Below are 24,378 nucleotides of genomic sequence, written 5' to 3' on the forward strand. Positions count from 1 at the left end.
CTGTCTCCGTCATCACATGGCATTCTTCCTGTGTGTCTGTCTCTGCATCTCTTCTCCTCTTCTACTAAGGACACCAGTCACATTGGATTAGAGCCCCCCTCAATCCAGTATGACCTCATCTTACCTTGATGACATCTGCAAAGACCCTACTTCCAAATAAGGTCTCATTCACAGGTACTGGGGGTTAGAAGTAGAGCATATCTTTTGGGGGGGACACAATTGAACTCATAGCAAGCACCTCTGATGTAAAATTGTAATATTTAAATGTGAGAGTGCCTGTCAAGCCTTCAGTAAATAATAGGCACTCAATAAAGTTAAGGGATGTTATGACTGGTAATACTATAGTTGGCTCTGAGACCTCAGATAAATTATTCAGCCTCTCTTGAGTCAGTTTCCTTTTCTATAAAAAGTGGAGATAATAATGTTTATTTCAAAGAGCTGTTGAGAGAATTGAATGTCATAATTCAGTACTGGCCCTGGTAACTCAGGGTTAACTCTCCTCTTTCTCCAAGAGATAGCATTGATGAGGTGAGCAGGAACTCTCTCAGGAGTCCAGTGTCATCAAATACACCACATTTCAAGGAAAAAAGAGCAAGGGTCAAAATAGGTTGACAGAAGACATTGAGCAGGGCAGCTCCGCTCCTTTCCCAGGTAGCGGTGGTGGCAGCTGCGGTCACGAGTTCGGTCTTCCCCTGCCTAAGGAAGAAGGTGTTGGAGAAAGCACTTAGTATCAATCATTCCCCATTGTCCTCCTTTCCATGATAGTGATTCTGGGGACACCTGGGCAGAAAGAGTCTGACTGAGTGAAGTGAGCATGAACATAACTATTCCTTTGTGGATTTTTACCCCTTATTCACCCCACCCTTGAAAAAGTCACCAGAATAACGAGTGTGCTGGTTCATACGATTTAGCTGGATTTAGATGTGGCTCTCTTGGTCTTTTACAAGTTGTTAACACCGGTGATGTGACTCTATTAAACTAAACCTCAAGGGAGAGCAGAGGGAAGAGATGGGAAACACCATGGACTTGATGTTTCTCTCCTGCCTGTTTGAGGACTTTGTCTTATTAAATAAACAAGTATTAGTTAGGGTAATGCTAGCACTGGAACTAATAAACCCCCATAACATTGAGGCTTATCCCAATATTATATTTCATGCTCAAGCAATACCAGAAACTGTATTTCTGTGCAGTGAATAATTTCCTCCTCTTGGTAATTCAGTGACCAAGGTTTCCTACCTCTGGGGGCTCCCCTATCCCATAGGACTTACAGACCTGAAGCCTTGGAAGCATCTGACTTATGCCATGGAAGGAAAAAGAGAGAATAGGGAATCGCACACCTGCTTCTTGAAGGCTTTGGCCAAGAAGAACTATTCATGACACATGACCATAGCTAGATGCAGATGAGGCTAAGTAATGTGTTCTTGGCTGGACAGACAGACACATTCTAGCAACAACTCTACTCCATGGAAGGGAGAACAACAAATTTTGGTGACAGCAGCTATTTCTATCATAATCCTTTCTCTCGTGAATCTTCTTTCTTGCCACTTTCATTGTCTCTTTTTCTTAAGCTACAAATATGCCCGTTCAACTATTTTGAGTGCTTGCTATGTATATTCAGGTAAGGTGCTAAGTCCTGGGAATATTCCCTTGCCTTTTTTCTCCATCCCACATTTTAGTTATTTCCAGTGGATTCCCTCTTTCTTTACAGCCTTGTGGCAAATGAGTCTAGTTTCCAGAACTTGAGCCACTGCCTCTGCAGGATGAAATATCAGGCTCCTACCCCCTCAGGAGCCCAATCCCAGACCTTCCATCTATCAGGCAACTCCTTGAATTGGTATCTGGCATATTTATCTCAAACTGTCCTATCTAAACCCTGTAATTCTCTCTGATCTTTAAGGCTGTTCCTCATTCCTCCGTGCGTTTGAACTGCTATGCCAAGTGCTCCTTTTCCTGATTTCCATTTTTCCTTAAATTATGTCCATTTAAAAAACAAAGATAAAGAAAATGGAGAGAAGAGTGCATGTGTATAGTTTCCATGAGAAAGGAAAGAGGAGAGAAGAGGCAGGCAAGAAAGCAAACATTAGGCCCGAAAGTATCTGGTATCAGCAACAAGGTGATACCCCAAGCTTCTCAGATCAGCCTGGCATAGGGGTGGGGCTGATTCAAAATTATTTGAATACAGAGCCGGAACCGAGGGCCACTGTCCAGCTGGCCATCGGTGTGGAAGTTAAGAAGAGTTTATGGTTCTGGAAGAAACTGTCATTTTTAATATGCATATATTTGAAGTAATACAAGAGTATTATAAATGTTTAAGATATTATTTAACCTATTTCATATTCTGAGAGTCACACGTATTTTGAGAAGCAGATATTTTTCTTTTATTTTTTTTTAACTTTATTTATTGTATTTATTTATTTTTGGCTGTGTTAGGTCTTCATTGCTGCACTCGGGCTTTCTCTAGTTGCACCGAGCGGGGGCTACTCTTAGTTGCAGTGAGCAGCGTCTTACAGTGGTGGCTTCTCTTGTCGCGGAGCACGGGCTCTAGGCGCACGGGCTTTAGCAGTTGCAGCACGCAGGCTCAGTAGTTGTGGCTTGCGGGCTCTAGAGCACAGGCTCAGTAGTGTGGCACACAGGCTTAGTTGCTCCACGGCATGTGGGATCTTCCCGGACCAGGGATCAAACCTGTGTCCCCTGCATTGGCAAGCGGATTCTTAACCACTGCGCCACCAGGGAAGCCCGAGAAGCAGCTATTTTTCATATTAACGTACACAGGACATACAAAAACAAAACACTAAACCTGACATTTAGCTAGATGACTCTTATTTTCACAAATTCATACAATCTTCACGGCTCAATCCAACACTCACACACAAATACACACGTGTGTGCACACATACCCACATACACACAAATGACTAAATGTCTACTTTAAGCCTTAGAAAGTTATTTGAATAAAGAATGCTGCAGTGATTCTACTACCTAATTTTAGTATTTTATTTATTTAAAAAAATTTCCTGTGGTACAGATCTGATTTATTTGTGTGAATATTTTTCATCTTTTAATTTAAATATCTGGGTAACCATCAGTGGAGCTGCCTATTTCAATGAAAATTACTCAGGTTTTACTTTATTTCTCAAATCAGATGCTTAAAAGCCAGGGGAGTTTCAGTCTTTTCTGATGCTATATAATCTATCTGATTCATTTTGTTACTGACTACTCTTTTGATAGATAAAAATACAGCTAGCCTATTAGTTAACTGCAAGTCCCAAGAAAAGGATAAATAACACATGAGCAGTCTCTACCAACACCTCAGCATGGCGTTTAACAGCTGCCGAAAGTACTGTATAATCTTTTGGAAGGCTTAATCGTTCCCTATTGCACTTTTCAAAAGAGAAGAGTAGTTATTAATCCTGGTGTTCACACAAAATTTTCACAGTGGACCTTCATTGAATAAATAATGCTGTTTCCTATAAAGATTTTGGTTTTATGTAACACTTAACTGTTCGAGGCTAAACAAATAGTAATGTGCTAGCAAAGAGAAAAACCGTATTTGGTAAAGAAAACCACATTTTAGGCTGTATTAAACTGTACATTTAAGTGGTGGTTTTGAGGAAAGAAAATAGAAATGTCTTTCTGGAGACCATGAAGTTCCCCTTTTTTATACAGTGAGGTTTCTTCCCCGCTTTTCTTTCTCTCTTAAAAGAAAATCCTTATTAATCATGTTTTATCTTTCTAAAGTGTGTTATTACTCAAATGCGTGGGAGAAGCTGGCTTTCAGCAAAATGTAACAGACTGTATAGCACACTTTTTCTTTTCAATCATTGGCCCCTTAGAATCCTATTTACATCTTTTGGAACAATTAGTTACCTATCTAATATTTTGTTTCCAACAGAATGACTCCCAGGCACTGTCATAATTAATTTTAACTTTTGGGGGACTTAACGATTCATTCATTTATCCAATTCCAAAGTAAGTATGAGGTGGCATTATAAAAGATATATGCATTTAGAACATTAAAATGGAAATAAGATGATTAAAACAATATAAAGGGAAAGAGAAATAATGGTACTGAACTTCTAAACTCATGCAGTTTTTTGTAAGATTAAAAAAAGTAACTGTAAGTAATGAAATAACTGTCACTTTTGAAACAAAAAAGATATGAAACCTTTTGATTTCTCAAGAGAGATCCATTTTTTTCTAGAAATGAATTCTAAATATGTATATATAATGCAAATATTTGCAAAAAAGACACTAAACAACATAAACATTGCATTTAGTTTTATGAGGAAAGAATGCAAAAACATGCTTCTTATATCAATCCAGAATGAAAGCTTAATGCTTGAATCTGAAATGCTAATGAAGTAAAAATATTTTAATAAGAGGCCTAACCTGATGGATCTGGAAAAGTGGCTTATTTTAATCTAACTTGATGAGCAATATGGCTAAAGATCCTCAGAGGAACAGACATCTACAGACTTAGCACATCCAATTATCTTCTTATAATGTGATTTGTCCCAGCCACCAATGTGACACAAATTTAAGGAGAAACAGTTCAAGTCTGGGCAAATTGGGATTGTGTGCAGTCTGCGTGGACTGAATGGAGATAAACATAATATGAATTAGATATGCAGAGAGTAAAGTAAACATTCTGTTGTAGAAAAAGGAATTCTAACTTGCCTAATAAGGAACCAACTCAGTTCTGATAGGAGTAAGCCCCCGTGGTGATATGTGTAGACCCATCCTCAATATCTTAGACCTTTCTGACTGAGATTCTATAATTCTTTTTTTAAAAGTTTTTATTTTGAAGAATTTAGACATATTGTAAAAATAGAGAGAATAGTATATACCCATCACCCAGTTTCAATAAAAATCAACATACATCTAACACTGCATATAACCAGACTTTCTCTCACCTTTCCCTTCCCTCACTCTGGATTTTATTGGAGCCCACCTCAAATATTATAGCATTTCGTCCACAAATATTTATGTATCTCTAAAAGGTTAAGACAATTTTTAAAACATAAGCACAACATCATTGTCACATCTAAAAACAATACTCGTCAACAATTTCTGCGATAGCTTGTCTCCAAGATGGCCACAGTTAATTCCTTCTTTCCACATGCATGCCATTCCCCTATCAAAATGTAAAGACTAATTCACTACTTTTTTGAATCTATGCTAGGCTATGACTGTTTTGGCCAGTAGTATATGACAGGAGTAATGCTATACTACTTCTACTCCTTGACTTTAAGAGGATTAGATATTTCTACTTCTCTCTTGGGAGTACTAAACATCCACATAAGACATCTTACTACCCTATTAGCTAAAAAAAAAAAACCATACGGAGAAGCTCCAAGGAAAGGAAAGACCATATGGAGAAACCATATATATGTAAATATGATTATTATATTATTTATATTATATTACATTATATTATATTATATTTATTATATTATATTATATTACATTATATATAGAGAGAGACCCATTTGTTCCAGCATCTTGAGTGAACCATGCCTTCGAACTGTTCACACCAAGGTACTGGACATGTGAGAGAATCCTTCCTGGATACTCCACACAAGCTCAGCCACCAACTGATTATGACTGAGAAACCCCAGTTGACGCTGTGTGGAACAGAAGAATGGCCCAGCCAAGCCCTGCCTAAACTTTTCATCCATATAATCACGAATAATAAAATAACTATTGTTTTAAGCCACTATGTGTTAGCTAATTTATTGTAAGGAGAAGATAACTGAAACAATACCTTAATATTATCAACATCCAAGCAGTGTTCAACTTTCTCCAGTTGGTTCATATATGTTTTGGTTATATTTGGTTCGTTAGATTCAAGATTTAAACAAGTAACTCAAGAACACTAAAAAATAATGAAATTACTTTATGTAAATATTTCCCATTTTATCAGCTACTTCTATAGAAAGTATCTGATGTGATATGGTAGCTCTTTATGGATAGGTTATTTGAGCAAAGATATTACTGTCCCCATCACACAGATGATAGAAAAAGATCCGAAGAGATTAAATGATTTACCAGAAAAATTGTATCCAGAATTTAAACCCAGCTTTTCAAATTTAAAATCTGGGGCTCTTTCCCTTATTCCAAACCTGGTTGAGCCTTCAAAGATTGTAATTACCATGATTGGCTCTAATAAGACTCATTATTGGAACCATAAAGAAACAAATGCTTCTCCACTCCTCATTCTTATACCCGGAGATGAATTTATTTCTGAAATGTGTCCTTCCTCTCTGTCTCTGCCACCTGGTTCCTAGTACAGGATTTCCTGATCTCTCCTCATTTACCTATGTTCCTTAGTACCGAAGTCTTAAGTGATCTCTAAGCCTCTCTACTCCTCTTTGCTTTCTCCTCCATTCCACTGCCAGATGCATTTATTTGCAACTAAACTTGGCCACCTCAACCTCCTTGCCTAGTAAACTAACAATTCTCAAACCAACAACCACAGAAAGGAATATTCTCAAATGTCCATGAGTGCTCCTGGAAAATCTTAAGAATTCGTCTCTCTTGGCAAAACCTAAAACAGTACAATAATCTTCTGAATCAATAAGATAATCACTTCATAACAGAGTACTGCCATCTACCTGATTTCAGTGCCTATGATGGCATGTGGATTTACGAGAGTTCATGATACCAAAACATGCTGTATAAATAAGTTTTTGAAGTCATTTGGCTAATAAAATTTGTGACAGAATTGAGTGATCATATAACACAGGTATAGCCATGAAGAAGCTTAAGAACCTATATCATAAGGTTTGTTACCATACCAGTTACTAAAAATGCATCGTCAAAACACACTCCATTGTTGTATGTACCAAATTTCAGTGGTTCAGTATTGATAGGTATGTTGGAAGTTAACAAATGAACTACATTTCTGATCCCAGTTCCAGAGACAATTTGATTTATTACTTAATATAGAATTCAATAATGCCTCAAAGTTAAAGTCAACTCCAAGTAAATAAAAATCTTTTAGAGTATCAAGTAGCACCATTTAAATGGGATTTCAAAGCCTAGTAGGAGCATAATTTGAATTAAAGATTAGATTAGATTATCCTAATACAGCAATAAAATCTTTGAAGTTTGTAATTCTATTTTGACTACATACTTTTTGCAAAAAAAGCATTGAGGTTAGAAGAGAGAAAATTATTTTACCTATTAGATCAAACCACACATCATAGCCAAAGTTCAACCATTTTTGACCTACAGATATGTCAAATATTGAATTAGTGATGGTAGTATGAATTCACTGGTTTTGTAAATATTTTTGTAAATCATTTGTTTTCGTTATTTGTCCTTGTATTAGTTCACTAGGGCTACCGTAACAAAATACCACAAAATGGGTGGCTTAAAACAATGAAAGCTTATTCTCTCACAATTCTGGAGCCCAGGAGTCCAAAGTCACGGTATTGGCAAGGTTGGTTCCTTCTGGAGTTACCGGGAGAGAATTTGTTTCATGCTTCTCTTCTAGGTTCTGGGGGCTGCCAGCAATCCTTGGTGTTCCTTGGCTTGCATCTGTATCTACCTTCATTCTCTCTGTTTGTCTTTGTAGCATTCTCCCTGTGTGTCTTCGTGTCTCTGTATCCAAATTTCCCTTTTTTTATAAGGACTCCAGTTATTGCATCAGGGCCCACCCCAAGCCACTAGAACCTCATTTTTATTTGATTACATCTACAAAGGTGCCATTTCCAAATAAAGTCACATTCACAGGGATTAGGACCTCAACGTATCTTTGGGGTCCACAATTCAGCCCACAAGAGTCATAGTAAGAGGTGTAAGCTTGAAAAGTTTCAACCTAGTTTTATTTTTGTACATACCACTATAAATAAGAATAATATAATCATCATTGGGGTTCTGCCCTAAGTGTCTTTCCCTTCAAAAGGAGTCTGTATTTTATTCAAACGTGAGCAACGCTAACCTAAGGAGAAAGCCTGAGATCTCTATCATGTCACATTAGGTCTTTTGCTGCCATCCTTCACCACCACTCCCTTGCATTTAATCCATCAGCAACATAAGGCAGCTTATAATTCCTGAACACACAATGCATTGTTTTATGCATCCCCACCTTTGTTCATTCTGTTTCCTCTGCCTGTAATGGTCTTCCCATTCCAACTTCATCACCCCTACCACTTCCTACTCGAAGTCTCAGTTCAAGTGCCATCTTCGCCTAAAAGTCCCCTATGATGACACCCCGCAGCGCTACCACCAACCCCAGGAGCTGAGTGAACCTCAGCAAGGCTCTCATTTTCTTCCTCGTCTCTCTACCAGTAGACAATAAACTGTGATTTCAGGGACAGTGTCTTCCCAGTTTTTCAGTCTCCACTCTTAGCACAACAGTCTTCTAACTGTTAAATGAATGTTTGCATATGTGGGATGGAAAGAGTTCCACCCACAGTTTTTAGTTCTCAAGGATAACTCCAAGGTGCTGGATGTATTCTAACTTATACTTCTGCTAAAACAAGTATTCAAATAGTCCCGTCTGGGAGATAGGTATCAGAAGTATGAAACTTAATCAGGAAGCAAGCTCAGACAATATCCCCATATTTAGAAATAATTTTTTTTGTTCTCTTTGGATGATTATATACTCTTTTTTTTTTTTAATGAGAGAAATTTGTGACTTCAGGGATTTGGGAAGATCTCAAAAATGTAGTCATGTTGCCAGAGTAAACTGAGTGCACAGAGAATAGGAGAAGGAACTGAAAGATAGAATGTGTCCATATTTTAGATGACTTTGAGAGCCAAAATAAGGTTTCGGATTTTACTTTCTACATACTGAGTAGTCCCCGGTTTTTGAGAAAGGAACATTACATAATGATGTCTTATAAGATGATCCATTCCTTCCAAACCAAAATATCATACATTGGTTTCTATATTAAGCATAACAGGATAGAGTTCTATCAGTCTGCACTTATCAATTGATAGATTATCCAAACATTATTCTTATTTGGATATTGGAAGTTAGATATAGATATAGATACAGATATAGATACAGATATAGATACCGATCTTGGATTCTAAGGATTTTTAGTATTTCATAAACAGTGAAGTCACTTATTTTCCAGAGTTCTCTTTGACTAATAATTCCTGTCATTTCTCACAACTTAAAATAATATTCCTTTTCCACCATATAATTGTAGTTCAAATTTACTCTGGGCTTTACACTCAATTCTTTATTATTTTTTTCAAAGCTAATTAAATCAGTTTAGCTGTTATCTAAAAACAGCTTTTTCTATTTTAACTGAACTAAGGTTATATTTAAAAGTCATGTTTCACTTCATTTGGGGTTATTTAACTTCTCAAGTTCTTTTTAAGATAAGAACAGTAACTCGTATGTGAAAAAACGTATGGTATATGACAATGAAAATGAGACTTAAAATTGAAATTTGCCGTGATAATTTATTATTATAAACAAGTTAAAATCTACATGGAAATTTTCTACTGGGTAGTGTCACAATTCAAGTTTAGCTCTTATTTTTTCAGATAAACTAAGACTCTAAAAGGTGAATTATTTTAGTCTACCCAATGCTTTATTAAGTAGAATGAATCTTAGAGTTTAAGTACCCTTGATGGCTAATCTTGCAGCCTCTCCAGATCAATATTCTGAATATCTCCTTGCACCATTCTTTCCACATGGTTCTTTAAATGTGATGAAGGAGTTCAAGTGAAAGTATATTTGTCCCAGAATATAAAATAATCCAACCTTTTAGGAAAAAGTCTCCTTTGTGTTTATTTTAATCCCATGTCCCTTTTATTCTAATGTTAAAAACAGATTTGCAGGTGGGAAATTTTAATTAAAGATTTGAATGAGTTGAGTTTAATTTTTCAAAGTTTAATTATAAATTAAATATATGTAAATTAAATATGACCATGAATCCAAGTAGACTGTTTCTAATCATTACAGCCAATCACTTCTTAAGTTTGAAAACAATTATTCATGTATTAAACTGATTTTATGATTTTCTAAAAACTGCTATGTATTTTTATTTCTGAGTAGTAGTATGTTCCAAAGGAACCAGTAACCCATTCCTTAGTATCTCAGTGACAAGATTCACTATTTTTTAGTGAAAATTATATTTATCAAGAAACACCAATGAGGTTTTCTGGGGTCAAATATACTGGATGGTAGGGGCTTATATGGGTTCCTTTAAATGTACATACTTCACAATTCCATGATTTTTTTCTAGAAGATTTTGCTGTATAATTACCTTAATATTTTTATAGATTTGGAGATTAAATGATCACATTTTTATGTAGTGTATGATTCTCTTCTCTGTATTCAGGTTCTCTCTTTAGGAGCAGACGTCCTACCAGAATATAAACTGCAGGCACCACGCATCAACAAGTTTACAATATTGCACTACAGTCCTTTCAAGGCCGTCTGGGATTGGCTTATTCTGCTGCTGGTCATATACACGGCTATATTCACTCCCTACTCTGCAGCCTTTCTCCTCAATGACAGAGAAGAACAGAAAAGACGAGAATGTGGCTATTCCTGTAGCCCTTTGAATGTGGTAGACTTGATTGTGGATATTATGTTTATCATAGATATTCTAATAAACTTCAGAACAACGTATGTAAATCAAAATGAAGAAGTGGTAAGTGATCCAGCCAAAATAGCAATACACTACTTCAAAGGCTGGTTCCTGATTGACATGGTTGCAGCGATTCCTTTTGACTTGCTGATTTTTGGATCTGGTTCTGATGAGGTAAGAGCTGCTTAAGAATCTTATTTTCTGAAAGATTGAAGTTATAAAAATGAAGCTATTTTAACTGCAAAAACAGCGGTTGCTTTACAAACTTTCTATATCACACAGATAAAATTCATTTTCAATTGGAAATGCTATAAAATGAAATGGAACATGTTTGCCATTGCAAATAATTCACAATGCTTTCTATTTTTGCTAAGAAATAGTAAAGACTATCTTTTAAACAACAAATTAAACTTTGAGACAAGCGTTTCATAGCACATAGCACATTCCCAGAATGTATAATTTCTACATATTAACTTTATGGGTATAAAACTGTCAAAGATGAAGATGCCTCTTTCTTTCTTAACTCATAATTGTGATTTGCAAGAGCAGGAACTTGTTTTATGTTCAAATTATGTGTAAGAGGCATCTTCTGAAATGTTTTATTCAAAACTCTCTCTTAAATAATACCTAGGTTGGGGGCTTCCCTGGTGGCGCAGCGGTTGAGAGTCCGCCTGCCGATGCAGGGGACACGGGTTCGTGCCCCGGTCCGGGAAGATCCCACATGCCGCGGAGCGGCTGGGCCCGTGAGCCATGGCCTCTGAGCCTGCGTGTCCGCAGCCTGTGCTCCGCAACAGGAGAGGCCTGCGTACCGCAAAAAAATAATAATAAATAATCATAATAATCATAATAATACCTAGGTTGGAAAATATTTCTTGTGTCCCCACTATCTTATAAAGTTGGAAATTTCTTAAAAATATTATTTCACCCTATTATTTTTTATTTTAAATATTTATTTATTTGTCTGTGCCGGGTCTTAGTTGCAGCATGAGGGATCTTTGTTGCCACACACGGGATCTTAGTTGTGGCATGTGATCTCTAAGTCGCGGGGTGTGGGATCTAGTTCCCTAACCAGGGATTGAACCTGGGCCCCCTGCATTGGGAGCTCAGAGTCTTAGCCACTGGACCACCAGGAAAGTCCCCTAAAGTTGGAAATTTTAAGGAAGTGTGACAAGTGGATGTGCATATTCTGGATAGAAAGTCCATATTTTTAATCAGATTCTTCTCAAAGTGTTCTTTGATCTAAAACAAGTTATGTTCTCCTAAAATCTTGTCCAATTTATTACACTAATTTTTTGTAAATAAATTTCCTGGATTCTATAACAAACTTTTACAGAAGGTGTGAAAGTAGATCTAAGGGATTAGATTGAGAAAGATAACCTGGGTGTGTTGAATTTTTTAAATTCAGGGTCAGGAATTCCCTGGTGGTCCAGTGGTTAGGACTCTGTGCTTTCACTGCCCTGGTCCTGGGTTCAATCCTTGGTCAGGAACTGAGATCCCACAAACCACACAGCATGGCCCAAAAAAAAGAACTAAAATTCAGCGTCCTTTTCTACCTAAGAATCAGTCAGTGCCTCACCATCGTTTTGGTTTTTTTTCAAGAGGAGATCAAATATCATAAATGCCCTCTGCAGATGGCTGCTCCCTAACCAATTAGCACTTGAGGACAAGAGAATTCTCCTCAGCCAAGGGAAACAATAGGTTTAGAAGTAAATTCTCTCCCACAGAGCATGTCCATCTAACTGTGGATGAATTAAGAGCAGGGTAATGAAACAATATATTCTTCCTGGATTCTACAAACCTTAGACAAAGTCTCAAACTTGACTTTCTGCATCTATAAGGATGATAATATTACTTTCCCTGCTTAAGTTTTTTTTCTTAATTTGAAACTCTAATGAGATAATATATGTAAAACTCTAGCAAAATACTCAAAAAAAATCAGCTGTTATTAAACTAGTTGAACTCTTAATGTTAGATATTCCTAACTTTGGTTTTTAATTAAAAGGCAAGAAAGTGAAATACTTCTTTACCAATATTTATCTTTATGATTTTCTTACAATGGGTGAATCCATGTAATTACACCAAATAAGTTCTTATTGATAAATAGAGTAAAACCTCACTTTCAAATTTTAAAATATATACACCAACAGCAAATTAAATTTCAGCTTAGTGAAATGAAAGAATGGGTAAACAATAAATAGGCAGACAAGATTGTTAGGGGAGGTTGATTTACCAATGATATTTAATCAATAGCAATCAAACAAGTGAGTATTAGAATATGCTGATTATTCTAAGATGCAGCACTTGATCAGTTTAATTTCAGTTACTATATCACCACTTGAAAATAAAAGTTTATTAAAGTATGTAATTCAAGTAATCGCTGTTTCAGACAGAACTTCAAGTGAGCTGAAACAAGAGAAAATTTATGTGGTTCACATTAATATAGGATGAAATAGTCTTGGGGGAAAATGGTGTCTGGATCATCTTTCTCATGTAGCATAAAGGAAAAGATGAAGTTTGCCTCAAGTAAAGCGATTTCAGTTCTTCACTCTGATTTGTATAATTTCCCGGATTCCTCCCTGTTTCCAAAGCTGCTCCTCTCCCTTTTGAAATGAGATATGATATGGGAAGGATCCTGGCTTTGGAGTCAGACACACCTGGGTTTGATTCGCCTTTGTGCCTCTTACTTGCTGTATTTAAGCAAGATATTTAATTCATTTAGGACTTTATTTCTTTTCTGTAAAATGGTGAGAGGTAGGTTCTTGTGATTTCTAAAAATAAAGCAGCATATATGAAGAGACTAGACCAGTAGCAGGTAGGTAGTACTTGCTTACCAAAGGTTACTTCTTTTCTCCTTCCCATCCCTTTGGATTAAAGTCCCTGTTTCTTAATGAAGTCTTCCTTTAAAAACGTACATGTTACCACATTAATCCATAAATATCTAAATTATTCAACAAGATTTACTGAGTAGACTTATTGAGATTTATTGATAGACTATCATATAGTAGTTATTAGATTAGCTAGTTGCAGCTAGGAATCCTGAAGAAAGAGACAGAAAGGAAATGTTTTGGGGACAGTTATTGTCTTGCAAAGCACAGGAATTTGGGGTATGTGGTAGGGAGAAGTAGGTCTGCATCAAGGATAGCAAGTGGAGGGGTGGGTCTGGAAGGAGCATAAAGAATCAGCAATGAAACTTCCTTGTGGATGGGCCTGGGGCTACTTTTACCAAACTACAGCAACTGTTTACTTAAAATTCTGAAATATGTTAACCCAAATAAAGGGGGAGGGGGGCAGGTTGGGGGCAAAAAGAGCTTTTTCTTCCTTTGACTCAGTATTAAAAGTGGACCAACCTGCCCAAAGTGACAGGTCTGAGAAGTTTGATGGATATCTTGGGTTTCTTGTGGATCAGCCCTTAGGGCTCCAAAAGACCATGACAAGTTATGGCTTAGGATTCACTCACTGACCCAAAAGATGTTTCTTCTCTTTGGCACACATTTCTTGCAAACTGTTCTCCATGGGACTCTTCTACCTCTACATCAGTGTTTCTCAACCAAGTGTATCACAGGCACCCTAGGATGAATCTATAGTTGGTTTTCTGCTACTGTCTGAAACTTATTTTGTTGAGTTTAACTTTATAGGATTTGCATTATGAAATCAGTAGGTATTTTGAATGTGTATTGTCAAAGGGTGTCTCCCTAGCCACCATCCCCACCCCACCCTATCCTACTTTAACGGTGTTCTGAAACTTGACAACTCACAGATCTCACAGGAAATGTTCAATTCCGCGAAGGGTCTGAGCGCCCAATTTGAGAGACGTCACATGACAAGTGAGGTCCTCACTTGGTGCCACAGGGATCAGAGGTACAACAGCAGATGCTGGGATCACGTAGCAACACTCTGTTATGTAAGATGGTTGTCCAGGGATCCTTAGCAAGTGTGTATAAGTTTGTTTAGATTATAAACAAAAGTAAAACATAAAATTTTAAATGTTATCATAGAAAACTTGTATCCCCCTCCCCCAAGAATATGTCTGTGAAAGTAGCCAAATTTGGGAAACACCGTTCTAAATGATTTTCTCTCTCTCCTTTTCCCCTCTTCACTCTGTGAAAATTTCAGAACCCCTTATTGTGAAGGTTGTTCTAGAACTGCAAAATTAAGCTAATTTCCTTCTGTAGCCTCTAGTGTGAATGGTTAATTTCTTCTCTAATAAATAAAAGTACCCATGGATAGCAACAACAACAACAAAAAATCAACTATGAAGGGTAACAAGACCAGTGATGGATTGGAGTACTTCATACATTTTTCAAGAGTGACAATGAAGATACCCCTTTTACATACAAACCATAACTATAATCAGGATTTTCAGGATGTAATGATATTTCAGAATAAAATTTCCCCAAAAATATATAATATACCATATTACAAGAGTATAAAAACTATTCAGCATTCATTTTTGTTTCTGAGAAAAAAAGAAAAGAAATGCTTCCAGAGAAAAGAGATCTTACATTCAAATGGACTAATTTGGAAAGTTTCATCATATGAATATGAAAAAAAAAACCTCTTTGGATTTTGGCCCCCAAATTAAGTGACAAATTCTAAAATCATTAAGCTAGAGGTCACTCTGATGAGGGGTAATCTAGTCCAAGGTTTTTCAAACTGGGGTTTCATGGAGGTGCCCGAGAGTCTCAGAGGCCCTCAAAGGTTGACAGAAGACAGGCTGATAAGACTCAGAACCATCCATCTCCACTATACAAAGAGTAGCTTGATTTTATCTGCTTTACTGATTAGAGTTTCAAGTAAATTTTCAATAGTTTTAACAAGAATTGACCTAATTCATTTTGCCATTTCTAGAAAAGGTTATGGTAACTCCCTTCTCAAGTAGGTTCATTCATTCGATTAGCATTTATTGGAAAAGTCCTAAGTGCCAATGCACTAGACTCTGAGTTTATAGAAAAGAGTGAGACGAGGACCCTACTATCCTAGACTGGGAGAGCAACGGATGAGCAGGTAGAGTACTATCTGATAACAGCTTTAATAGTACTATATTCAAGGGGACATGTGAGCATGGAAGGGGAAGTTTCTGATTACCAGTGGAAGTCTTCCAGGTAGAAAGGGTAGAAAGGTCATGCCCATTAGAGGCATGGAGCTATAAAGTGTTGGTTTCCAGCCCTATCAGAGCTAACATAACAAATATTTTATAATGCCCCTTTCTACTATTGTTAAATAAAAGTCATAGATAATATAGCTTTCTTACATACATAATTTCACAAATATAATATATAATGCTCACCCTTAATATAAAGGAAAAAAGAAATGCTCATAATAAAATACCTAGTAGAATATGTAAATGCTTCAGGCATGTCTGCATAAAAAGATATAATGAGGTTATCAGATGCTTGTACCTACTGATAATGAGGAAGTCCATATTTAAACAATAAATTCAATATTAAATGGGATGTTGTTAGGTTTTTTATATTTGCATTTTAATAAAGGGTTGCATAGATATGTGTGTGCTTATAAATGTATTGATATATATGTATATACATGCATTTATACAGATAGATATGTTTATATGCATATATTAATATTTAGATATCTAGAAACACTGTGACTGTGATAACTACAAATGTTTACTGATATAGCTGTGCTGTATACCATATAGTATACAAATACCACAAGACCCGTTGTCATTGAAAATGAATAGTGGCAGTAACTGGGCTTGTCTGTGTCATTTATACTAATATCTTCCTGATGCTAATGCCATCTGGACAGACCAAGGAAAAGATGCTCTACTTCTTAATTTTTGCATCATCAAGCATCTTGCCATCCATAGCTAATTACCTCAGTATCATTGATGTGAAGGAACAATATTATTGGTTCAGTCTCCAGAAAGTCAACTTTTCATTATCTGCCTCAAATTTTTCCATAGTTTGCTTCTCTGTGGCAAATTTTACTTTCAGAGATACTAGTAGTTAGAATCTAGAGCTCCCTGTTTAGTTACATGCTTCATTAAACTCTTCCTCCCCTGAAAATTAGTAGTATTCTTTTGATTAATTACTTGCTTTGTTGACCTCTCTCCTTTCACACTTCACTGCTATTTTTCATGAATTCTGAATGCAGGCAAGGCCTTTGACAGAAAGTTCATAGAAAAGAGGAGTTTCAGCTCACATTGATATGTTTGCTTCATTAGTCTGATAGGTGAATCATGGAGTGGATACAAGGAAAAACGTAGCAGGCCTCTGTATAGAAACTCTGATCATCTTGTCAGGATTCTTTCCGAACCTGATCTCTACAATAGTTGTCATTAGTTTGTTGGAAATGAATTTCTAAAACATTAGACATACTCATGTTCAAAGTTAAGTGACAAAGAACATTTTGAAGACCTGCATGCATATATGTGACTACACATAAAGTCTCTTATTAGATAGTTCTTGGGAAATAAGGCAGAAGTTTCCATTGGCTTGTATTTGAGGCTACTGGTCATGTCTCCAAAAATCTGTGCCATGACAAGTAAAGACACACAGGATCCACAATGGAATAATTTTTGAACTAAGGAAATATAAGTGTATTCCATCAAAAAATTTTGCATTAAGTTCATCATTTATCCATTATTTACATATCAGTGATCCACTGATAAAATTTGCTAAAGATGGCATAAGATACAATTTTTGGTTAAATGTTTCCAGAACAAGTCAAATTCCAATTTTAAAAATATAACATTCATAATTGTTTATTTACTGTAACATTTGCCTAATACTATTTAGAATCATTTGATAACCAGTTTTCCATGTTACTATAACTAAAGAGAAAGAGGTCAAATTGCAGCAAAATAGAATGTTAATTACAAAACAAAATAAAAATAAGTGTCTTGACAGTAAAAGCTATTAAATAATGGAGGTTGTAAAATCTTTTTATTTATTATTTTTAAAATATTTATTTATTTGGCTGCATAAGGTCTTAGGTCTTTGTAGCGGCATGCAGGATCTTTTTGTAGTGGCGCGCGGGCTCTAGAGCTCGCGGGCTCAGCAGTTGTGGAGCGCGGGCTTAGTTGCCCTGTGGCACGTGGGATCTTAGCTCCCCTGCCAGGGATCGAACCCACGTCCCTGCATTGGAAGGTGGATTCTTAACCACTGGACCACCAGGGAAGTCCCTAAAATCTTCTTTTTTAAAGCCCATTTTTGGAGGAATTTGTGAGGTTTGGTACGGATTAAGAAAGGCTAAGCTACGTGTCCCCCCCGCAAGGTTTTTTACACACTCAAAATATAGCTCTTTGATTGTAGTAGTGAATGTGTTTTAGAAATATTGAAATAGTGTGACTCAAGCTGAACAAAACAAATAGAAACTAGTTTCAATACTATTGAGTTTTATTGGGCAATTTATTGAATGATGAATACAAGTACCAGAACTTAGAGGGAATAGAAATGAAATCTAAAATAAAACATGAGTGTGGAGTTATGCAATGTATTACTCACCAAGTGTTCCCTTTTCCCCATTTGTACCCAAATATTACTTGACAAAGACGACAGAATGATGGATTAAGTAGAAAGTTTCAATGACAATTCATCCTAACAACCTGTAGGTAAAACCAAAGATCACGTACTTATATTTCCTCACTTATAAAAGAATAATTCTATCCACTAACTATAGGCAAAGATTTTAGAGAGTAAACCTCTGAAATAAAACATTTTAAATGTAAGATATTTGAAAATGCTTACTAAAAAGAAAGAATTATTTTTCAAAATTATTTTGAAAAATTCTTGAGCATGCGATTTTCTCTTATTGATGATGCTTTCTCAGTTTAACTATTAACAAACTTATTCTTAAGTAGAGAGTTGTTTACTACTGATAAGAAATCACCTATTCTAATTTCAGCTCTTCAAAAAAGAATTCCGCTTACATTAAGAGAGAATGCCTGAACTATTATGAATTGTCTAGTAAAAAAAAAAAAAAATCACATAGTTTTCTTGAGTCTGGGTCTAGTATCTAACATACTGACAAAATTGTAGTTGTTTAGAGTATATATTTTTAATATAAAGTTCAGTTAAGAAAGTCATACTTAATAAAGGAAACTTTTACCTCAATATAAAAAAATATACCTAGGGCTTTAATGAACTATGGATGTGGGTACAATTTTTAAAAATTGAAACTCGATGATATTCATCAGCTACTCAGAAATTTGAATAATTAAATTTTCAGAGGAAGAATCATTTTACATTTTTTGAAAATTCTGACAAAATGAAAGTCAAGTAGGCCTTCTTTACTGTGGCATTCAGGAAAAAAGAGTTTGAAATGTCATTCAATCACAGTGAAGGAGTTGAATTTTGAGCTGGCATGGGCACTGATGAGGTGGAGAGTTGACCTATTAGAGTTTATTATTATCTCCTTTGCTATATATTCATGGGCAGGACTGGAAAACAGTTGACCTTGTTTCAATCTACTGCAAAATAGTTAACCGTTTTCTAGATCTTATTTCTTATCATGATGTCTTTATATTTCATAATAATGATTACACTTACCTCCAGTGAGCTTTTATGCCTTTTCAATCTCTACCAAAAGTAACAATAAAGGCAATATTTGTCTACCAGTGAAAAGTTCAATAAATACCACCTAAGAGAAACTTCTTTACCTCTACAATTTAAAAGTTGTCATTAGTTTAAGGATAGTTTTATTTCTATTTTCAAAAAATGAAAAAAAAAACAGATTTTCATGTCTGGATATTACATGAAATTAGATATACTGTGAGATAACCATGCATTCTGAAGATATTCTAATCAGCCAACAACTACAATTATAAGGTAGTTGTTGGTCCCATTTCTGACTTGCAGATAATACAAAGATAGTAGCTCATTGAACTAAACTATGGAGACTAACAGCCTCCAACAAATCTGAAAGAGGAGATGGATCATTTTTTAGTCTACTTTTTCTGAGATTTTGGTGCAGTCACTTCTCTCTGTTGTGTAATCTGGGGCAAAATGCCTTAAATCTTTAAAGAGACATTTACAGAAGAAGAAAGAGTTATTGCAAGCCTAAGTGTCATCTACAAGGTGTGCTGTACACAACTGTAGCTAAGGAAGAATGCCCAGGCATGTTAGCAGCATCTTGATAACAACAGAAAAAAGCCCAAGTCATTTGTTACATTGTCAAACTAGCATATGTAGTTATGCTTGGGTACACGTTACAGAATCACAAGAGAATGGCTTTGACTGTTGAGGTCAATATTCATTCATCCTTATGATGCAGCTGAAAGTAATCTCTCTCCCCGACCCTTATACTCTCCCTCTCCCTTTTATTTTCCATCTCCCCCTCCTTCTGCAGTTATTTTGTGTCAGCTGGCTTGAGACTTCAACATGTACCTTATTTCTTAAAACTTTTTTGGTCCAGAAAAGAGGTCATTTGTGTGTTGTTATATATTATATTTATTTATCTTAACTTACTGTCATCTAGGTTTCGCCTCATTCTGACATAACTCTAGAAGAAACACCAGAGGTTTCTTTGGGGGGAAGGCAAAAAGAAGGGAAGTGGCATATACAGCAGATTTGATTCCTTTTCTTTTCATAACATCACTTTACTCTACCATCTTTGCAGCCAGAAGAGTCATTAGTACTTTTTATCACAATATGTTATTAAAACAGCTCATTTGTTTTGAAGCATTTCTCTTCGTTAACCAAATACCTATAGAAATGTCATCATATGTGATTTATTTTGAGGTTCAGAAATATTGTTCCAATGAAAGGCAGTTTTGATAATAAATAAAATAATAATAACCCTCAAATATTTCTGATTTCTCAACACAAGTAAATAGATAACCAAGCTAGGAGGAAAAATAAACATGCAAACTTAAGCTGTGAAATGTAGAAATGGAGTTACGCTGAACCAGAGTGATTTCTGTTACCAGAGTCTGAGTAGTCAATGAATCTAGATGACGTTCTTGTCTTTAAAAATCCCTGCAATTTCCATAGGGAGCTGAATGACCAGTGTCCAAAAGCCTCCATTTGAAATTCCAGCTATCAAAGTAACACGTTTGGAAAATATATAGCTCTGTCAACCCATTTTACAATATAAAGTTCCTGCTTAGTGATGGAAGCGAAAGTGTGTGGGATATTCAAATAAAAACACAGTTAAAATTTACTGGGTATTACTTACAACCCTAGAAGGAGTTATTATTATGACCATTTACAGATGAAAAAATTGACACTTAGAGATTAAGTAAATAACTTGTCCAAGGTGACACACTGGTATGGAAGCAGAATTTCAGACCTAAGTTTGTTCTGAAGCTCTAACTCATAACTGCTAAGCTGAAACACTGACAATACAAACAGTGGAAAGTTGACATCTCTCCCAGGAAAACACCTCATACTCACTTAAACTCACCATTCATTCTTTGAAGAGATATAATTTTAAATTTGTGATGAAGAAAATACTGTTTCCCTTATTGCACCCTGAAGAATAATAACTCAGCTTTGGAAACAGAAGACTCACCTCTCCACCCATCCCTAAATGAGCAAAGACCAGAATCCAATTGTGGTAAGAACATCTCAACTACACAAGCTCCTCTCATCTCTAGAGGATTCGAATACTAACTGAAAAGAAGTCAGGGGAGGCTGAGAAATCTTCCCTTCCCTTGTGACCACTCTGGCACAAGAAAAAAAACTATAACACTTATTATAGAATGTTAATGAAAATACTTTCTTGATATTTGGAGCTCTTTTTCCACCAAGTCAATATGAAGATATAGGGTGATAGTTACACCACATGCTATTTCTTTAATTAAAATATGTGTTCTTAACACAGATGGATGTACTTTGAGAAATAAACAACAACAATAAACACAAAATGACTCAATAATTGATTGGTAAACACCATGTAACTATGGAATAATTATATGCCCTGTGAATTATATAGTACTTACAGTTGACATTATTTAGGAAACCCAAGAAATGAACTTGTAATTTGTACTTATCAGATTTCAAATCCAAACAACCAGTCAAGTATCCTGTTATTATATAGAAGTGTCCTATCATTAGATACCTGGTCAGTAATAATCATGCAGTTAGTTACACATATCATACCCCAAAGCAAAGCACATAATATCATCGGGATATCAAGAAACAATTTATCAATTCAACACATTTAGGAAGAAAAAATGAATTTAAATATAGTACTTCATGCATGCGTGCAGTCATCCAATAAGTTTCCCAGTTGCCTTCTTGACTAGTTCCTTCGCATTATTCAAACACTTCTAAACTCTAATGTCAGCCCCCCAGCAAGATTCTCTTTGGTCTTCCTTTCTAAAGTGGTCCCCATCCCAACCCAAGCCCCTGAACATCCTCTATCATATCACTCTGTTTTACTATCATCATCACACTCTTCTCTCTCTGAAATGATCTTATTATATGTTTATTTTAAAAATATGTATCTCTCCCCAACAGACAGTAGCCCTTGTTTCACTTCATAAGACACTTTGTCTAGTAAATAAATGTCTTTTTCTATTATAAAAGTAACCATGACTGTTTGTTCAATACTATAATCCCAGTGTGTGGCCCTTGGTAGGCCCACCAGTAACACTCTGGAATGTTTGTTGGTGAATGAATGATTTACTGAGTATTCATTATGTGCCAGGCATGTGGTTAGAGCATGAAACCAAGCAGATAGAGCCTCTGTCCCATAAGTCTTACATGCCAAGATACTGAATTAATGTACTACAAACTTTCAAGGTACTTTCCAAAGCAGGTGTAAAATTAAGAAAAAAAAAACAACAACTAACCTTAATACTTCATTCAAATACATAGTCGTCTTCAGTGCTACCATATTGTTGTAACCTGTTTCTACTTACTTTGCTTCACAGGAACATACACTGAATTGTTTACCAACTGTTTCTGACCATGCACATTTATTTCCACAGACAACAACGTTAATTGGTCTTTTGAAGACAGCTCGACTCCTTCGTCTTGTGAGAGTGGCCCGAAAACTTGATCGATATTCAGAATATGGGGCTGCTGTTCTAATGCTCTTAATGTGTATATTTGCCCTGATTGCTCACTGGCTGGCTTGCATTTGGTATGCGATTGGGAACGTAGAAAGGCCCTACCTGACTGACAAAATCGGATGGTTGGATTCCTTAGGACAACAAATTGGGAAACGTTACAATGACAGTGACTCAAGTTCTGGGCCGTCCATTAAAGACAAATATGTCACAGCACTTTATTTTACCTTCAGCAGTTTAACGAGCGTAGGATTTGGGAATGTGTCGCCTAACACCAATTCGGAGAAAATCTTTTCAATTTGTGTCATGTTGATTGGCTGTAAGTAGATTTCTCTTTTGTTATCTATTAGGATAAAATAATATCAGAAAATTGATATCTCTAGAACATTCAGAATAAGGCAAAGAAAAAAATTATAGAAAGTTGTAGAAATACTAGGATTAAATATACGGGTATTATATTCTATCAGATCTGATTCTCTCTGTGAAGGGGAGACACCAAAGGTCTTTCATGACCTCAGGAGCATAAAACTGGAATGACATGGATCTTGGGATTCAGGAACTGAGACTTGCAGTTCACGTTTACTGATGTAAAAACATGTCTGTAATTTACTACTAATGGTTATTTTCTGTTTCAAACTGAGGCCAGATTAGAATGGGAAAGACTAGCTTATATTTACGTATCTATAGATATAGATATATAAATATCACCCTACTAATATAATGTAAGCTAACCTTTCATACATATGCACATACATACAGATATATATATATTTTCCCCCCTGTCATTGACTAAAAATTCCTTTCCCTGTGACATTATGTCAGGGACCTAAGTGACTGCCCTTTACCCTACAATGGGTAATGACATGAGCATCATTTATAAGGTATAGTCTTTGGAATAAGAAAAAAATTCTGTGTAAAACTAAAGATACTTTAATATAAATATTTTTTTAAAAAATCACACTGTGGAACCACTAAAGATAACCTTGCTGATAGCAGACAGCAGTTGACAAAAGCATGGTGGATTTTTAAAGCTTGAAAAAGAGCATCATCCTTACATTGCATACAAATTAGAAAGTAGATCCAGAGAGTTAATTTTTAAATGTTAACATGTTGTCTAATAAAATGTGCTTAGATAAGCTTTATTTATGAAACTTAAGTAGATTCACCCAGTTTATTGTTCACTGTATTTAAAATTTACTTTTCATATATGTGTCTTGGTGTTTTTATTTTAGTAAGATTGTATAGGCAGATAACATTCTATTTAAATAACTTAAGATATTCTGCAAATTCAGACCAAGTCTTGCCACAAACACAAAAGTAGAATTGCACTCAGAAGGAAATGGAAGTGAGGCCCACTTGAAAAAATAGAAAAATTCATTCCAGAGAGACTGAATCTTTCAGAACAAACACAGTCCCACTCTGTGATTGAAACTGCTTGTTAATACTTTATAGTGGTTATCAATTTCAGTGGCATTGGTAACAAAAAAAAGAAAAATGTCTGTTTTTAATTATTTATACACCCGTATAGAAAAAAAAAAAATATATATATATATGTATGTATACTCTTTTTAAAGAAAACAGAACTTGCATCTTGAAACTTAGAATTTGCAAGGAAGAATTTTTTAAGTGCATTGAAGTTTAACGTGTTCACCACTTAGGAATCCTTACCGCTTGTGAGGATTAAGTGAAATACATAGTACTGTTTATCAATGTGAATTATTTTAAACTAAAGAGAACTCAGTTCTTTACTTGCTCTATACCCAATCTCTAATCCTTAAATCAGGAAATTATTGGCAGTTTTTATTCTTCCTTTATTCCTGTCTTTTTCCTTCCTTCTTT

At 35.6% G+C, this 24,378-nt stretch overlaps 1 protein-coding gene across 1 annotated transcript in view; it reads left to right on the forward strand.

Moving 5' to 3' along the window:
• KCNH7 (potassium voltage-gated channel subfamily H member 7) overlaps positions 1-24,378 on the forward strand; it is a 448,518-nt gene that overhangs the window by 371,780 nt on the left and 52,360 nt on the right. The window contains exons 7-8 of the mRNA XM_024735942.1: positions 10,308-10,733; positions 22,459-22,858. Of these exons, the coding sequence (XP_024591710.1) occupies positions 10,308-10,733; positions 22,459-22,858 (826 nt within the window). The remainder of the gene's footprint in view (positions 1-10,307; positions 10,734-22,458; positions 22,859-24,378) is intronic.

This window comes from Neophocaena asiaeorientalis, unplaced genomic scaffold, assembly GCF_003031525.2.
Source record: "Neophocaena asiaeorientalis asiaeorientalis breed wild unplaced genomic scaffold, Neophocaena_asiaeorientalis_V1.1 scaffold72, whole genome shotgun sequence".
Taxonomy (NCBI): Eukaryota; Metazoa; Chordata; class Mammalia; order Artiodactyla; family Phocoenidae; genus Neophocaena; species Neophocaena asiaeorientalis.